This window comes from Ostrinia nubilalis, chromosome 22 (genome assembly GCF_963855985.1).
Source record: "Ostrinia nubilalis chromosome 22, ilOstNubi1.1, whole genome shotgun sequence".
Classification (NCBI taxonomy): Eukaryota; Metazoa; Arthropoda; class Insecta; order Lepidoptera; family Crambidae; genus Ostrinia; species Ostrinia nubilalis.
In genome coordinates this window covers 8,437,705-8,453,232 of record NC_087109.1, presented here as the reverse complement: position 1 = coordinate 8,453,232, position 15,528 = coordinate 8,437,705, and the positions used below count along the sequence as shown (strand labels likewise).

Genomic DNA, 15,528 nt, shown 5'->3' with positions numbered 1-15,528 from the left:
TGTTGACGATTGCAAATCCGCTGTTTGTATATTATCAACATAAGTATCCTACACATTTTCGTTGCAAAATCGCATCTATTATAAACTACATAGATGCCACTGTTTTTAACTTGATGTGCGTTAGAAATATTCCAACTTTCAGCGGATTTACGCCTTTAAGTCTTGAATAACAAGGTGCATTTGTGTGTGCACTGCATCGGTTAGTTCCAAGTCTCCACGCGCCTGTAATAGGAGAAAGAATTCCGCTGGGAGTCGGATTTCTTGGTCGTAAAAGGAAATTAGTTCTGCTGGGCATGTTTTGGGTTAGGCAAGCTTTAAAACGAGGTATTGAAAGAAAATATGGCCCGTATCACAAAACCACACTCAAGTTTGACTTTAGACTAGTTTCAAGACTGTTGTTGATCCATAGAATAGTAGGTACCTACAACGAGTACCATCCTACTTTTAATTTTGTATTTACCGGCACGCACGCGGTATAAAATTGGCTTAATTTGAATTAGGTGTGGTATTATAATAATAAATCCTAATTTTAATTGTTCTTCTTATTTATGCGTATTTGTATAGAGGAAAAAAACTACTATTTAATATTAGAGGTAACATTTCCCTCCTTTGTAGTTATTAGTTTAGTAGATTAATCAGTAAGTAAGCTCAAAGGGTTATCGGTTAAAAGATCTTATTTGTATTTGATAGGGTCTGGTAGCAAAGTAGTTTACGAGGAGATAGCTTGAGCAAACAGATAAATATAGACGTACGGTGTTACATGCAGTGGCATAGTCGCAAACATCCTTTGCCTGATGTAACAAATAAGGCCTTTTTTGAAGGGTATACTTACTTATTGAGACTTACTGGAAACGACATTCAAATGTGAATCTATTCAAGAATACCTTTAATCCAAAAGTTGTAATTCAAAGAAACATGATTAATTAGGTAGATGTATAAATAAGGTGCGTATTATAGAACGAGGCTCAAGTTTGTTCAATTTAAATAGTTTTAGACCAATCACAAAACAGAATCTTTCCTGAGATGGAGTCAAGTTTTGAGTTCTGTTCTTTTTCTTTTTTGTAAGTAACTGGTTTTCATTAAAAAGTTAAAATAACATTCTCGTAATTTGATATAATCTTGTCAGACATAATATGTTTTTGAAGTATTGATATTATCAATACTTCAAAAATATTCTTAGGGTCAAGGTTTCAATGATAAAACTAAAATAGGAGGCGTGTTATTATTATCAAGAACTTCAAATGACATATTCGATGTCATTTGATTGTTATAACAAATAACAAAGAGTTAGGCCCAGAACAGACGGTGAAACGCAACTGCAACGAAACTGCAACTTTTTGATGATTCTGATGAATGAAACTGAAACTGAAAGTTTCAAACTGGTCGCGTCATGTGTAGTCTCTCAACGGAAGCTATGGCAGAAACTTAGATGCAACTCAAAAGTAACTAGCAGTTGCAGTTTCGTTGCAGTTGCGTTTCACCGTCTGTTCTGGGCCTTAGTGATGTAACAGAATGTTATACTGTTTAGTTCTAGTTCTAGCAAGGAAGAATGAAGAAGAAGGGGGGATTCTGAATGTCAGAGAAGTCAATTTTCTATCTGACAGTAGCTGTCTTCTGAAAGTTAAAGTATCAACATTCAAGAACAGCTTTAACAAAGATTAGTTCTCTGGCGAGATAATATTAGATTGTTTAGATCCAGCAAAAAAGAAAGTGGGGGTTTTGAATTTCAAAGAAGTCAATTATAACCAACCATATTGAAGGTGTTCAAGAATCAACACTCAAGAACAGCTTTTAGCTTGAAATTGGTTCAAGTATTGAAAAATAGATCTATTTTGGAGAATCTTATAATAATATGGGCCTGATTACTGATTCTATTATCCTCCTATCTGAAGTTTAATTTAACTTTTTATTATATTGTTTCGTTTAAATCACAATCGGGCGATTACGTATGACTTATCAAAAACCAGTAGCAAATGATAGAAGCATATGGCCGCAGGGTCTGCATTGTAAATCAATTCAACACCTAATTCTGATTAAATATGGGTTAATCACTATACATTACACACGCATTTGTCATTCTTAGATAAATACATATAATTATTAATTACTTCTTCAAAATCAACACTCCTAATGTTGACCAACTTAGTAACAAATAAGTATTAAGATACTGGTTAGGTTAAGCGGTAACTATATTATTTTAAGATCCACAGAACAATACGTTAATTTTCTATGATTTTATGAGTGTGGCATATCACATTGTTACTGAAATACTAATCTAAGTTGTCATTTAAGTTTACGACCATTTGTGCTTATGACACCTAGTAAATTCAAAGGCGTCGGGCATGTAATCTCTCGTCACATTCCATCATACCTATCGCCAGTCCGCTCACAACGGCCATCGTAACAGTGGACAAACCTAAGCAATTATCGACGAAAAGCTATCAGCACAACTCACCTTCTTATCTTAAGTCGCAGCCGAGGACCGATAAAAGACCCGAAAGTGGTTCACAAAACAAACACAAAGTCCTGACTCCAAAACACGTTATCAAGCACGATTTTTATAACACCAAGGAGATGTTTCAAAACAGAAAAGATAAGCTTTTAGTATTTCGAACGGAGCGCAAAAGACGTGCGGCTCGCGTGACGGTTCGGCGCGAAGTGAGCCGGTGTGACGCTTGGTGACACTTCGCCCTGCGCAGGAGTCGATATGACTTGTATTATGAAGCTTGCTCGAGCGATAGTTAAGTTTAAGTTAAGAAGTGTTCACTAGTGTTGATTTTCGACTTAATTTGTTTGAAATTCATCATCATCATCATCAACAGCCCTTTACAGTCCACTGCTGGACTATGAGCCTCCTCCACTATAGTGGAGGGTTTTGCCATAATCTCCACGCTTGGCAGGCGGGTTGGAGATCGCAGTTTAAAACATTGATGTTTTTCAGAGAGCGCTGCTGCCCATTCTCTGTTTGATGTGTAGTCCCTAAGTCGCCTCTTACGACACCCGCGGGAAGAGCAGGGGTTGGTGACAAATGTATTCTACTCTGCCGTCACCACCGTCTGTTTGAAATTAAATGACGTTAAATATGTTTTTCAAGTACTTACTTGGTGTCTGCACTACACTGATAGATTTTCGAACGGATATCACATTGTTAATGTTTATATGAATCGCTGAACTACCTGAAAATCTTTGTTGGTGTGTAATCGTAGGTCTTAAGAATTTGTGAGATATTACTTAGGCCAGTAGAATTAAACACAAAAATGAATTAAATCGGAAATAATTCCTACTAAAGATTTTAGTGCTTTAATGGCTTCATTAGTTGCCCATAAAGACTCTCCTAGGTTTTCGACTTGACGGAAGATGGAACTCAGAAGTTATGAAATCACCTCAGTTTGGACAATAATAGAGGAATAATAGGTGATGAAAAATGTAAATTCGTTTTGATATAGGTATCTTGGTAATTAATTTGTAAAGATATTGTTATCAATCAGTTCACGTGATTGTTTTAATGTAAGTTAATCCATTGTTATTACTGACGATAAAATAAAAAGATTAAGGCTAAACACTGTGGCATCTTATTTATTTGAAATAGGTGCTACTTATTTAGGAAATAAAATGTAATCTGATGACTCTTAGCTGGAGGTAATCATCACATAATCATCATTTCAGCCACAAAACTTTTTCTGCTGAACGTAGACTTCCCAACGATTTCTAGTTTTGCCGTTTGGAAGCGATTATTAAAATATATCAGTATCACTACTTCACAAAATCGCTTTTGCTGTATGCTTAGATCTTTAAAACTACGCAACGGATTTTGTTGCGGTTTTCTTTAATAAATAGAATGATTCAAGAGGAAGGTTTATAAGTATAAAACATGCATAATATAGAAGAGAAAAGACGAGATATACCATTACACCCGTGCGAAGCCGGGGCGAGCCGCTAGTAGTTTTATATTTTCCTATTTGACTACAAAATCTCTCTGCACAAGCCCTTAGTGTAATATGACGTAAACATATCGCTAACATGCTTCTGTGTTGCGTGGTACCGGCGTTGTTTTAGTCAGCACTGTACTCTCGGACGTCTCACTCCTTCCTATACGATTCAGGGAAATTTGCGTGCGTTGTGGATTTAGTATTGTGAAGTCAGGTATGGGGATTTGTATGGTCGATTGGATGTAACAAACAATAGAGACGGTGTGACGTCAAATCGTGTAAGTCGGTTTAAGTAGTTCTGTTAAAGTATCAGTTCAGTTATGGTGTTTCAAGATAAATAGGACTGATTTCTCAATCCTCAGAGCTCAGATATATTATAACTGAAGAATAAAATTGTCATTTTGACATATTTCCCATACTGAAACTGTCAATGTGCAAAACTTATTCTTCAGTTAAAAGTTATCTGACGATTGTAAAATCTAGGGCTTAAGTAGGTAATATTAAGTTTTTATCATAAATGGTGTCCTAATTATTTTACAATATTCTGATTGGAGTTAAAAGAAAGAAATAAAATCTTCCTTAACTTAACAATCTTATTATTACTGTATGGTTCAATGCAGGTAGTGACATCCTAAAACGACAAAAAACACTCTGCTAATATCCATTTTCAGAAAAAATACAAACAAAAGCTGAGCGAGTGCAAACAGTTAAACGACCTGTCCCTTTTTTGCTGACTGACAAAAAAGTGTCAAGAGTTAGAACTTTTTGTGATGTCAAACCTGTCAAACCAATCCCATATTTTGTTACGTCTTAGCTTTTATTATATTAAATTAAGCCACGTTTATACCTAATTAGTTTCTTTACATTATGATGAATACCTAATCATTTCAATTTATTTCGGGTTTTTGAGTTTATTTTAAAGGTAATTAACCTTAAAATGTTGTAGTAAATGAAGTACCTACTTAAGTATTAAGATCAATGATATTATAAAACTATAATATCATTGATTAGCTACCACGAATTTTTTAAAAGGCACCTGATGAATACACAAAATGAAAATTTTAAGGTTTTCATCAAGAGATTTTAATTTTCTTACCCAGAAATTAAAACAGTTTTATCTGAAATATGTACAATAAATTAAATATTTATTTGATGACCTCACAAAGTCAGAACTTGTTTAATTTCTTAACTTTGTCTAAAAGCATGTTTATGTTACTACAACAATGTTACCAATGTCAGCAAATCCGTAATATACTCGTAATGCTGATAACTTGGCATGATTGAGTGACCATCGCGTGACTCGGTCTTCATCAAAATCAAATCACAGCTCTATCATGTTTGCTTACGTCCTTCTTCTGAACATTATGAGGTAATTTTACGGAATAGAAAACTACTTCATTTGGAATCGTTAGAGTAAAGAAAAAGGTTGCAAAAACTGGAAATATTATTCAAACTATTTTCACGCGTATGAAGTCGCGGGCTCAGACAGTCAATCAACTAACTTACTTACAAAAATAATAGATATTATTTTTCCCTTTAATGTAATGAGTTATTAGAGACATTAATCAATCATTATATCGATTTAGTTATTTTATTAACTTCATAATTGAAATACTGTGCCTGAAGTACCGATTGTCAATTTGACTCTTATGTGTTTTTGCCGATAAATTTTATACAGGCGTTTTGGTGCTTCGTGCTGCTGGGATAACACAAGTATTTATTGTGAGAGCACCTAGTTAATATAATATAATCTAAGGAAATTAAATATAATCTAAACAATGTTAATTTAAACTCACCAAATTCCAGTTTCTAAAACTAAGTCAACAGTCTCTGGCAACTCTAACCGGAAACCTGAAAAAACACAAACGAAAAGTTATTATTACAATTTCCAGCTTCCTCACATTTATATTAACAGAATCTAAATAATACCTACTATTTTTTTTTCTGTGGACGTTATTTGTTTTTTATGGGTCACCTTCGTGTGACATTTGGATAGCGGGCGATTAATTTATGTTATGTTTATGTTATAAAATTTGCAATCACAGATTTAAAAGTATCTGCAGTCTTACTATCAGTCTTTTAGTTTTCAACGAGTAACTTAATTAATATGCATTCGAAATTAATTTAAATTGTTGTTTACTTACCATCGGATATTATCCTTTGTATCACACTGACCATGTCTTTGACTTCTGCAATGTAAAAGTTGTCTCCAGAATATGGAGGTATACCTAAATCTGTGAAATTTGGGTTAAAGAAATCATTGTATATGGTAGTTGAAAATTAAAAAAGATGAATATTTGAGGTTCTAATCTTGGCGCTAAGTAAATAGGTACTAATCAAACCATAGACATATAAAAATATACGAGTACGTCTATGAATCAAACTTCAATTATCCTAATGACACTCTACTAGGTTAATTAACATCAAACTCAATGTAAGTAAAAAATGTTTAATGATAGGGTAATAGCACAGATAATATAGGTAATAGGTAAAACTTACTCTACTTTTTTTGTAAATCCTTCACCTCTGAACTCTATAAGATATAGATTTTCTTTATCCCGAAGAGCAATATCATTATTGCGATTATTGCAAAGATTAAGTAGACAGTTTAATAAACTACCCAACTATCAGTCATTAGTAGATGACGTGGGGTCTGAATTATTGGAACACCCATTTAAAAGTTTATTTCGTGCACCTATTTGGTTGTAAATTTATGAATAAAAGCCAGTCGTGGAGCTTTGGGAATAAGCCACTGATGCACTAAGCAATTTCTCAACCAAGGCTTCATAAAGCATGATTGGTTCATGTAGATTGTTCGATAAAACGCCCAAACCGCGAGGTCGTGTGTTCGCATCCATTTTGGTCAAGGAAACTTCTTAGGATGAAACCGCAAGACAAAGTGGCACAAACTACTGGGTACTTAAAAACGTGATAAGGCCATTTTAGTATCTGGTTTTAACGTGAACAGCAATTTTACTATCGTTATTTCGACCTTCAGAGAATTTAGAGGTGCATCTTAATGGCAATTTAATAAGAATACTTGTGGAGACTGCCACTGGGCAAGCGTAGTCCTAAAGCTGCTCTATCATAGGGCTCAATTATTGTCCCAAAACAGAGGAAAGTATAAAAACGCTTTATAGTCTATTGCAGAGAACTTTAGACTTTTTAACCGACTTTTAAAAAAACAGTCCGTGCCTGAGGTATGAGAGCGGCACGGGAGGGCAGGGGTGTCAATGTCACTCCTCCCGTACCATATCTCAGGCACTGACTGAGTAAAGCAATAGTAATTTGTATTTCCCAAATTACTGGTAGTGTCTCGTACCCTCGTACTTAGATCAAGCTTCTGTTACGAGTGTGTAGCGGCGGCGGGTTCGAACCAGCGTTACTCGGCTATTAATAGTGTGTATGATCTTTGAAAGGCTGATAGCTGATATTTAAGGTTAAAATGGATATTCAAGGTTAAATAAATCTTTGGACAATTTCACACAGCGCCAGCTAGCCCCAAAGTAAGCAACTCAATGCTTGTGTTATGGGTGCTAGCTTAACGGATATACTACTTATACAGGGTGTTAGGTAAATGGGTATATGAGCCGACACTAGCCCATGTTAACATGGCCATATAAATGGTATGGTGAAGTCAGAAATTCAATATCATCATTTTAATTTTTTTAATTTTCATACAAAATAAATTTTATTAAATCCGATTTGTATGAAAATTAAAATAATTAAAATGAAGATATCAATTTTCTGACTTCACCAAACCATTTATATGACCATGTTAACATGGGCTAGTGTCGGCTCATATACCCATTTACCTAACACCCTGTATACTTTTTTTATTATTATTAAATACATACATATTATACATATTTACACCCAGACCCGTCACAGAAATTAAAATTCATCATTTTAATTTCTGCCCGGCCGGGAATCGAACCCGGGACCTCTCGGCATAGTAGTCCGTTCTGAACCACTACACCAAACGGCCGACTAAATGATGATGATTGAAAAAAGGATACAATTGAGCATATCCAGCAGACAGGCGGGGTTGTCCGGCGGCGGCGGCGGCGGCGGCGCCTGCGCTCGCGGCGCGACCGCTCGCAGCGTGTACGCTCGCACGTATTCTTTGCGTAGATCGTGGAAGCGAGCGTAGTACGCTGGCAGCGTGAGCTCCTTGCTGCACGCCTCGGGGTGCAGGCATTGTCTGGAATTACGAGGATTTGTTAGACATTTGGGACTTCATTACTTTTGATAATGTGTTTTTATTGGCGGTCAAGCTGTAGATCCTGGCTACACAAGAGTGCAGCGGTGGGAACGAGAGGTGAGAATAGTTCCGTACCTTTGAAAAAATTTAGACTAGGCGCAGACCACCGATTTTTAGTTGGCCGATAGTTGGGCCCGATTTTAATTTGTATGAAGAATCGGCCAAATCGAATCGGCGTAATGTGCGCACTTCCATACATGCCCATGCTGATCAACTGCCCGACTAACTATCGGCCGACGAAAAATCGATGGTCTGCGCCTAGGCTAAAGTGATTTAATTTTATTATGACACAGTATGGCAGAAAACCTCACTCTTCCCGTGGATGCGTTTTCGAGGAAGATGCTTCCTCAACCCAATTGGCCAGCGTTGGGAGTGTAGACTAAACCTTCTATTTGCCTCTGGCTCTGAGAGCAGTAGAGGGTGACATCCTACAGTGGACATTTAACGACCTAATGATAACGATGATTAAGTTATATAAAGTAGATAAAATATTGTATTGATGATGGTTAAATAAGGTACCTATGTGATCATCATCGTTAACTTTTCACTGCAGAAGCACGATCCTTTCTAATTTACCATAATGCGAATATTGAGAATGGAGGAATTGACCCCACGCTGCACTGGTCAGATGATTGGTCCTTTTGCTTTTCTCCGACCTTTGCTACTTTACAAGAACCACGGCAAATAGGGATAAATCTGCTTTAGGGTAGCAAAAACTTTCTGAAGCTAGTAAATAGTATTTCTTCGTTCACAAGATTTCCACGCGGTAAACATATACCGATAACAGAAACAAAGATAGCATCAAAAATCTACACAATACCTAATCACCGCATCAAAGCGAAACGTACACAAACATATTATAATATACATTTTGTTCCTGCCCAACCACCCAAGGCGTCCTTGATCTGATACCGTATAATAGCATAATAGTCGTATATTATACAACGTATAATGACACCCGATATTCATTATTCGATTCCCGACCTGTGCACCCACGAACGGGGCTAAAGCTATTGTTGGTCGATTTTAATATTAATCGAGTCCAAATATGTGCATTTCGTTGGAATTAATGTTGTGTGTTTCCATTAAAAACGCTCAGACGATTTTTAATGTCTGGTGAATCGACCGAGAATTCGGTCAAGGAAACCTCAGAATTTTGTTTTAAAGAAACTTTTAAAGCAAGAGTTTATAATGGCGACAAATACTTTCAGTGCACTTTACGTATCGTATTTCTGAGATCTAGTCTTATGCCCGTATTCACAAACGATGCTGCAAATCGAACGCACAGCGTTGAATAGAGCTATGTGTGTGGGTGACAACCCTGTGCGTCAACGCGTGCGAATGTTTGTGAAAGTGAAAAATTCGGGCGTTAGACACATACAAGTATTAGACGGAAAAATGGTTAATAGTAATGTGTACGTATTGGATTTTTGAGAAGCCCAGGCAATTGTTCAATGGAAAAAGCCCTGTGTGAACCCTCGGCTAAAAAAGCTGGTCCCATATTAATTATCATACCCCGCCGGATACGGCGTTAGATTATCGAGCTGCGATCGCGATCGACAATTGATAACTCCTAACCTGCCCCAATAGCAAAAGCGTTTTGAAACTACATTCACATGCAAATCTTTTGGAGTGAGCGCGACGGTAATCCGTGTGGTTTCTTGTGTACATCACAAGGGCTCATGTAAAACGACATTCAAAACTCGTTTCAAATCAATAAACGATCGATTCTTCTATCTAAGTATATTGTGATTAGTTAAAGATCATTATCATCAGGTCATGTTACGGGGCTATTCTCACCTCTCGTTCCCACACCAACTCTTGTATAGCCAGGATCTACAGCTTGAACGTCAAAAAAAAACACAACCAGTGAAGGTCAAGTTTGTCCCGGGGGAAAGTTAAGCTGTCATTGGACCCGCAACGAAATTAATCAGAAGAACATAGGAGTAATTCGAATTTAGGGTTCTACCTACTTCCTTCCAGTGTAAAGCGGATGACAGGTGATAAAACAAAGGTTTATAATAACCTTGAAGAAAAGATCATCATCAGGTCATTTAGTTTTAACTGCTTGGATGAGGAAATGGAGAATTTGGTCTACACTCTCCACGGTGGCCAAATGGGTTGGGTTGGGCAGGACTGAAGTACCTACCTACATAAATGACTTTAGTTTTATTTTATTATACATACCTCAGAGGGGGTTGTCCGTCTGTTACAAGCCTGAAGAGGGGGGAGTGGGGGTCCACTTGCAGAGATCGCACGAAGTCGTCGAACTGAAATAATAAAACAAAATTCAAAGGTTAATGATTAACTAAAAAGTCTCATTCAAGGTAAATCATTAGTATGGTTGGGATCTTTTTAATCAGCAAAAATTTAAATCTTACTTTAACTCTAACAAACGTCAAAAGTCAGTGCATCCGGCAAGCGAAAGTCGTAAAAAGATTTTTATTGACTCAATCGCAAATTCTTCAAAAGTAAAAATGTACCACTTCACCAATTTATTTCATGATGACCTAAATTAATTTTATCGTCTTGGTACTTTGCCCGAGTGTCTTTATTTTATCATTTTCAAACTCGTATCATTTCTGTTTAATCCACTGGAATACTTATTTATAAAAACCGCAAACATTATAACAACACAAATTAGTGTGAAGATGACTGGAAGATTTGCAAGATGAGTCAAGGGTCAGCCGGTTTATACAGAAGACTACAAAGTCCAAAGCTCAAATTGCAACGATAAAAATAAAAGGAAAATAGATGTATTTAGAACGTCGTTAATAAGTGTGTTATTGTGAGTGAACAATAATCTTTTGTTTACGAGTTTATTGTGTTGTTAATACTCTCCTATGTTCTTTTGAATGATTTCGTTGCTGGTCCAATGACAGTTTAACTTTCCCCCGGGAAAAAACTTGACCTTCACTGGTTGGGTTCTTATTGGCGGTCAATAGATCCTGGCTACACAGGAGCTGCAGCGGTGGGAACGAAAAATGGACGCCATTTGTAAATGAGAATTTTAACTCGTGTTTGATAATTACCCTAAACAAAGCTTTAAGACCATCTATTAAACACTCAATCGTTTATTGTATTAGGTATTTTAAATTCACATCTGTCAGGTCTTAGTTCAAAATCGAAGGGCGCTAGGAGGATGCACCGCCCTGTGCCATACAAATGTCACAAATCGCATAAAATTAAATAGCTATGTGACTGAATAATAATAAAATACATTACTCGTATGTATTCCTTCAAGTAGGTACACGTAATATTTATTTACGTCCGTCCATTTGTCGCCAGAAGTCCAGAACGTTCGAGTTAGGTTATTAGTAGGATCTTCCTTCATTAGGTCCTGTTTAGTTCTTTTATTCGATTTTTTTCGTCTTTCACGACTAAAGGCCTTTTTTGCCGGACATCATGATCATTCGTAACGACATGAATGGATTTTTTGGAACAACCAACCAATGTATAGTAGATACTTTAAGATTTTTCCTGCACCGTTAGTCAGCGATTTCTTGGAAAATACTGTAGGTTCGACTGGAGAATTAATGGTACAAACTACAAGCCCAGGGTTAAAGTTAAATGTAAGACGCACTTTCGAGAACTGCATAGCAGTAACTTCACAGCTGGTACAGTCAGCATCCCACTGTGAGTAAATATTAAAGGAATACTTAGCGAGATCCTATAATACGAAAACGGCGTTAACAGCTCTCCACAAGGAGTTGCCATGACTAAAAATTTTGTAATTATTATTATTTTACCTTACATTTACTTTACGTTTCTGAAACATTAATTTTTTAATTGTTTTTTTTTATCCACAACGAGAAAGCTCTTCGCCTGTATCTGATTTCTAAATAGCTATGAAATCATAATAAATTATAATATTTTTTTCATATTTAACAGAGCTCGTTGCAGTAATGAATTAAAGCGACTATAAACTAAAAACAATCTTAAGCAGCATACACATTAAAAATAAAAGTCCAGGTATAAATTGCTCGTGTTCAGCCAGCTAATGTCCCCAGCGGAATTCGAACCAGAAACCGCAGCCTGCATTAACCTGGTATGCGAACCACCAAACCAACTGGACTGTTGCTGTTTCTCAATACACAAAAGGTAAACTTCCAGTCACTAGACACTTACGTCGAGTATTTTATTTATTTTCATTGAATTAAAAATTGCATTTGGGTATTTCTTCGGAGGCAAAATTTTCGATGTCTTTGGGTATAGTTCTGTAACCAACTAACAAAATGGCATGCAATATTTTTTTTCGTATAGCTTAGCTATAGCCCTATCTGGCGCAAATTACATTTTTGACATAATTGCTGTCTTTATACAAAATAAAAATATTTGAAGTATGATTCTCTGATTCATATGGTGTGTCCGTTAGCCATTTTCCGGAACAAAATGGTTGATGTAGCATTTTCCTTTTGATATATCAATATAAATTAAAATCTGTTCGAAAGCTCATGAGTTGTCCTTCTACAAAAAAAATGTGTCATAATTTTAATTAAGTTAGTTTGTTCGCAAAAAAATAAATAAGCAGTGTCCGGCATAAAATACTGATTCATATGGCGTGAGCTGTTCTTGACCATAACTGGTCAGGTATTAATCATGAGAGTCTGGTTTCTGGCGTGGAGGCAAGCCCATCTTGCAACGAATGAACTAGAAGGCAGACGTGGAGCTGGTTGGCTTAGAACCCGGTGTGACGAAGGCAAATACTTGATTCATCTGTGCTTGGTTCAGGTGGCATGCTGATTACAATGCCTACTTTATAAAATTACATTATTGCATTAAAAATCTAATCTGTCTTTCTTGTGATGCTTTTGGGTTATATATTCATGTAGAAAAATGACAACACTGTAGTCTGTATTAGACGTGCGCGCCGCCGCGGCGCGCCGCCGCCATAAGGAGTCAGCGCGCCGCCGCCGCCGCCGGTAGTTTAAAATTCGCGCCGAGAAAAAACCCGCAAGAGAATACAAGTTTAAAATCAATCTAATGTGAAGCGGGCAACGGAGCTGGCAGATATTGACAACCATCTTTGTCTAGGGCACGGTCTCCATAACTTAGTTACGGTTGATGGAATAAAGAAAAGACCCGAAGTTTTAAGTCTTGTGACGAAATGCAAGAAAATAAACAGTCAGGTATCGTTTGCCAGAATTGGAGAAAGAGGCAGAAAATGAACAAAAGTTTTTAATCTCTTTGGAGACTGTTTCTCAAGTGATAGAGGAAGATGAAAATGATCCAATCTCTGAAGACAGTGAAGACGTGGTAGAAGCGACAGAAGCTCGTGCCTTATATGGAAATTTGGCAAACATACCTACAGTTAAAACTTCTACTCCAACGAGATGGCACAGTGTCTTAGAAATGCTCGAAAGTATGGCACACTGTTGTAATAGGAACCCGATAAATAGCATCTTACGTCGGATAGGGGAAGATGGTATGACAATTTCCCAAGCAGAATGGATTTTGTTCATTTTGTTAGAGGATTATTTTATGCAATTTTCTGAGCAAGTTTCGGCAAATTGTTGAAATTTTATCAGCATCAAAATCGAGCACAATCAACCTTGCTCTCGTATTTAAAGCCGAAATAAAAGACGTGCTTAATTCGATTGATGATGACGAGTCGCTAATAATAACATCCTTAAAATGGAAAATGTTGATGAAACTGGACACACGCTTCCCAGCCAGTAAGGCGGTTGTTGCTGCAGCATTATAAGGTTTATAAAGCTTGGAGAAGTTGACCTCTATCTGACTGCTAACAAATTAACTCCAGCTGGTTTCTTGGCAGAATATACCAAAGAATTAATCCCTTACTACGAACATAATCAACCATTATTACACCAGGAGGGTCACCAGGAAGAATAGAGTACAAGTTCGTTCTTTCGTTTCAGCCGAAAGACGTCCACTGCTGGACAAAGGCCTTCCGTTTTCAAGCCAAGCCCAAGGATTTCCACAAAGACCGGTCCTGCGCCGCTCGCATCCAGGCATTTCCCGCAACCTTCACCAGATCGTCGGTCCACCTAGTGGGAGGCCTGCCCACGCTACGTCTTCCGGCTCGTAGTCGCCACTCAAGAACTTCCGCCCACTGCCACTTGATTTTAGCGATTCTGCGGGCTATGTCAGTCACTCTGGTTCTCCTACGGATCTCCTCATTTCTGATTCGATCACGCAGGGAAACTCCGAGCATAGCACGCTCCATCGCTCTTTGGGTGACCTTGAGCCTTCTTATGAGGCCCATAGTAAGCGACCACGTCTCAGATCCGTATACCATCACTGGCAACACACACTGGTCAAAGACTTTTGACTTGAGACACTGCGGTATTTCGGACGTCAGAATATTGCGAAGCTTCCCGAAAGCTGCCAAGCCGAGCCAGAGAACAAGTAAAGTTTCAATACTTTCCCAACTCTCGCGCATATACAGCATGCAACACAGTTCTCATGGTTCCAGCTTCGATGATGCTGTTGACCAGGAAGCTTGGAAATACCTAGCTACTGCTGATCCTGCGGAACTTGAAGACGGGAACATCTTGTCCTAATGGCAAACCAGACAATCTGCCTACCCTCGTTTATCGTCATTAGCTCAGGCTCTGTTATGCATTCCAGCAACCAGCACTCCAAGCGAAAGAGTGTTTTCGGTTGCTGGATTGCTTTTAACAGCCAAAAGGTGCCGGCTGAGTCCATTTAGGGTGAATAAAATAATTTTTGTGCACGACAATTACTATAAAAGTTGCAAACAAAATATTTCTGTCAAGAAAAGTGTTTGAGTCATCTTATTAGTTTACTTAATGAAGTTCTTTCGTTTAAGGGTGGTTTTTCATTATACGTCTTAATATGCAAAGTTGAAAAATCCCACGCCGCCGGCGTTACGCCGCCGCCGTGGATTTTTTCGTGGCGCGCCGCTGCCCAATTTTTTTCGACCGGCGCGCACGTCTAGTCTGTATGTACTACGAGTTTTGCTCGATTTTAGGCAAAAAACTGATTTATCTGTGCGTGATTCATATGGTCAGGGCCCTGTATGAATCATAAAATAAATTAGTTTTTGGTCTTTCAAGCACCAAAAAAGGGTTTTTTTTAACTAAGAATGACATCCCAGACTGCATCTCACTTAAGACCAGGTGCGATTGCGGTCTTGTTATGAATAAAAAAACATTATCATTTTTATGTTAAGAATAATTTGTGTTTAAACAGTAAATAAGTAGTATATCCGTTAAGCTAGCAACCATAACACAAGCATATTAGTTGCTTATTTTGTAGCTAAATGGTGCTGTATGAAATTGCCCAACGATTTATTTATTTTTATTATTGCTACACTTATGGCGTCCATAGCACATAATAATAAACTGCTGA

The 15,528-nt window shown here is 37.4% G+C and overlaps 1 protein-coding gene across 1 annotated transcript in view; it reads right to left on the bottom strand.

Moving 5' to 3' along the window:
* LOC135082994 (RNA-binding protein fusilli) overlaps positions 1 to 15,528 on the bottom strand; it is a 105,706-nt gene that overhangs the window by 30,067 nt on the left and 60,111 nt on the right. The window contains exons 3-6 of the mRNA XM_063977754.1: positions 10,381 to 10,463; positions 7,949 to 8,133; positions 6,074 to 6,163; positions 5,726 to 5,780 (exon numbers count right to left, since the gene is read on the bottom strand). Coding sequence (XP_063833824.1) covers positions 5,726 to 5,780; positions 6,074 to 6,163; positions 7,949 to 8,133; positions 10,381 to 10,463 — 413 coding nt within the window. The remainder of the gene's footprint in view (positions 1 to 5,725; positions 5,781 to 6,073; positions 6,164 to 7,948; positions 8,134 to 10,380; positions 10,464 to 15,528) is intronic.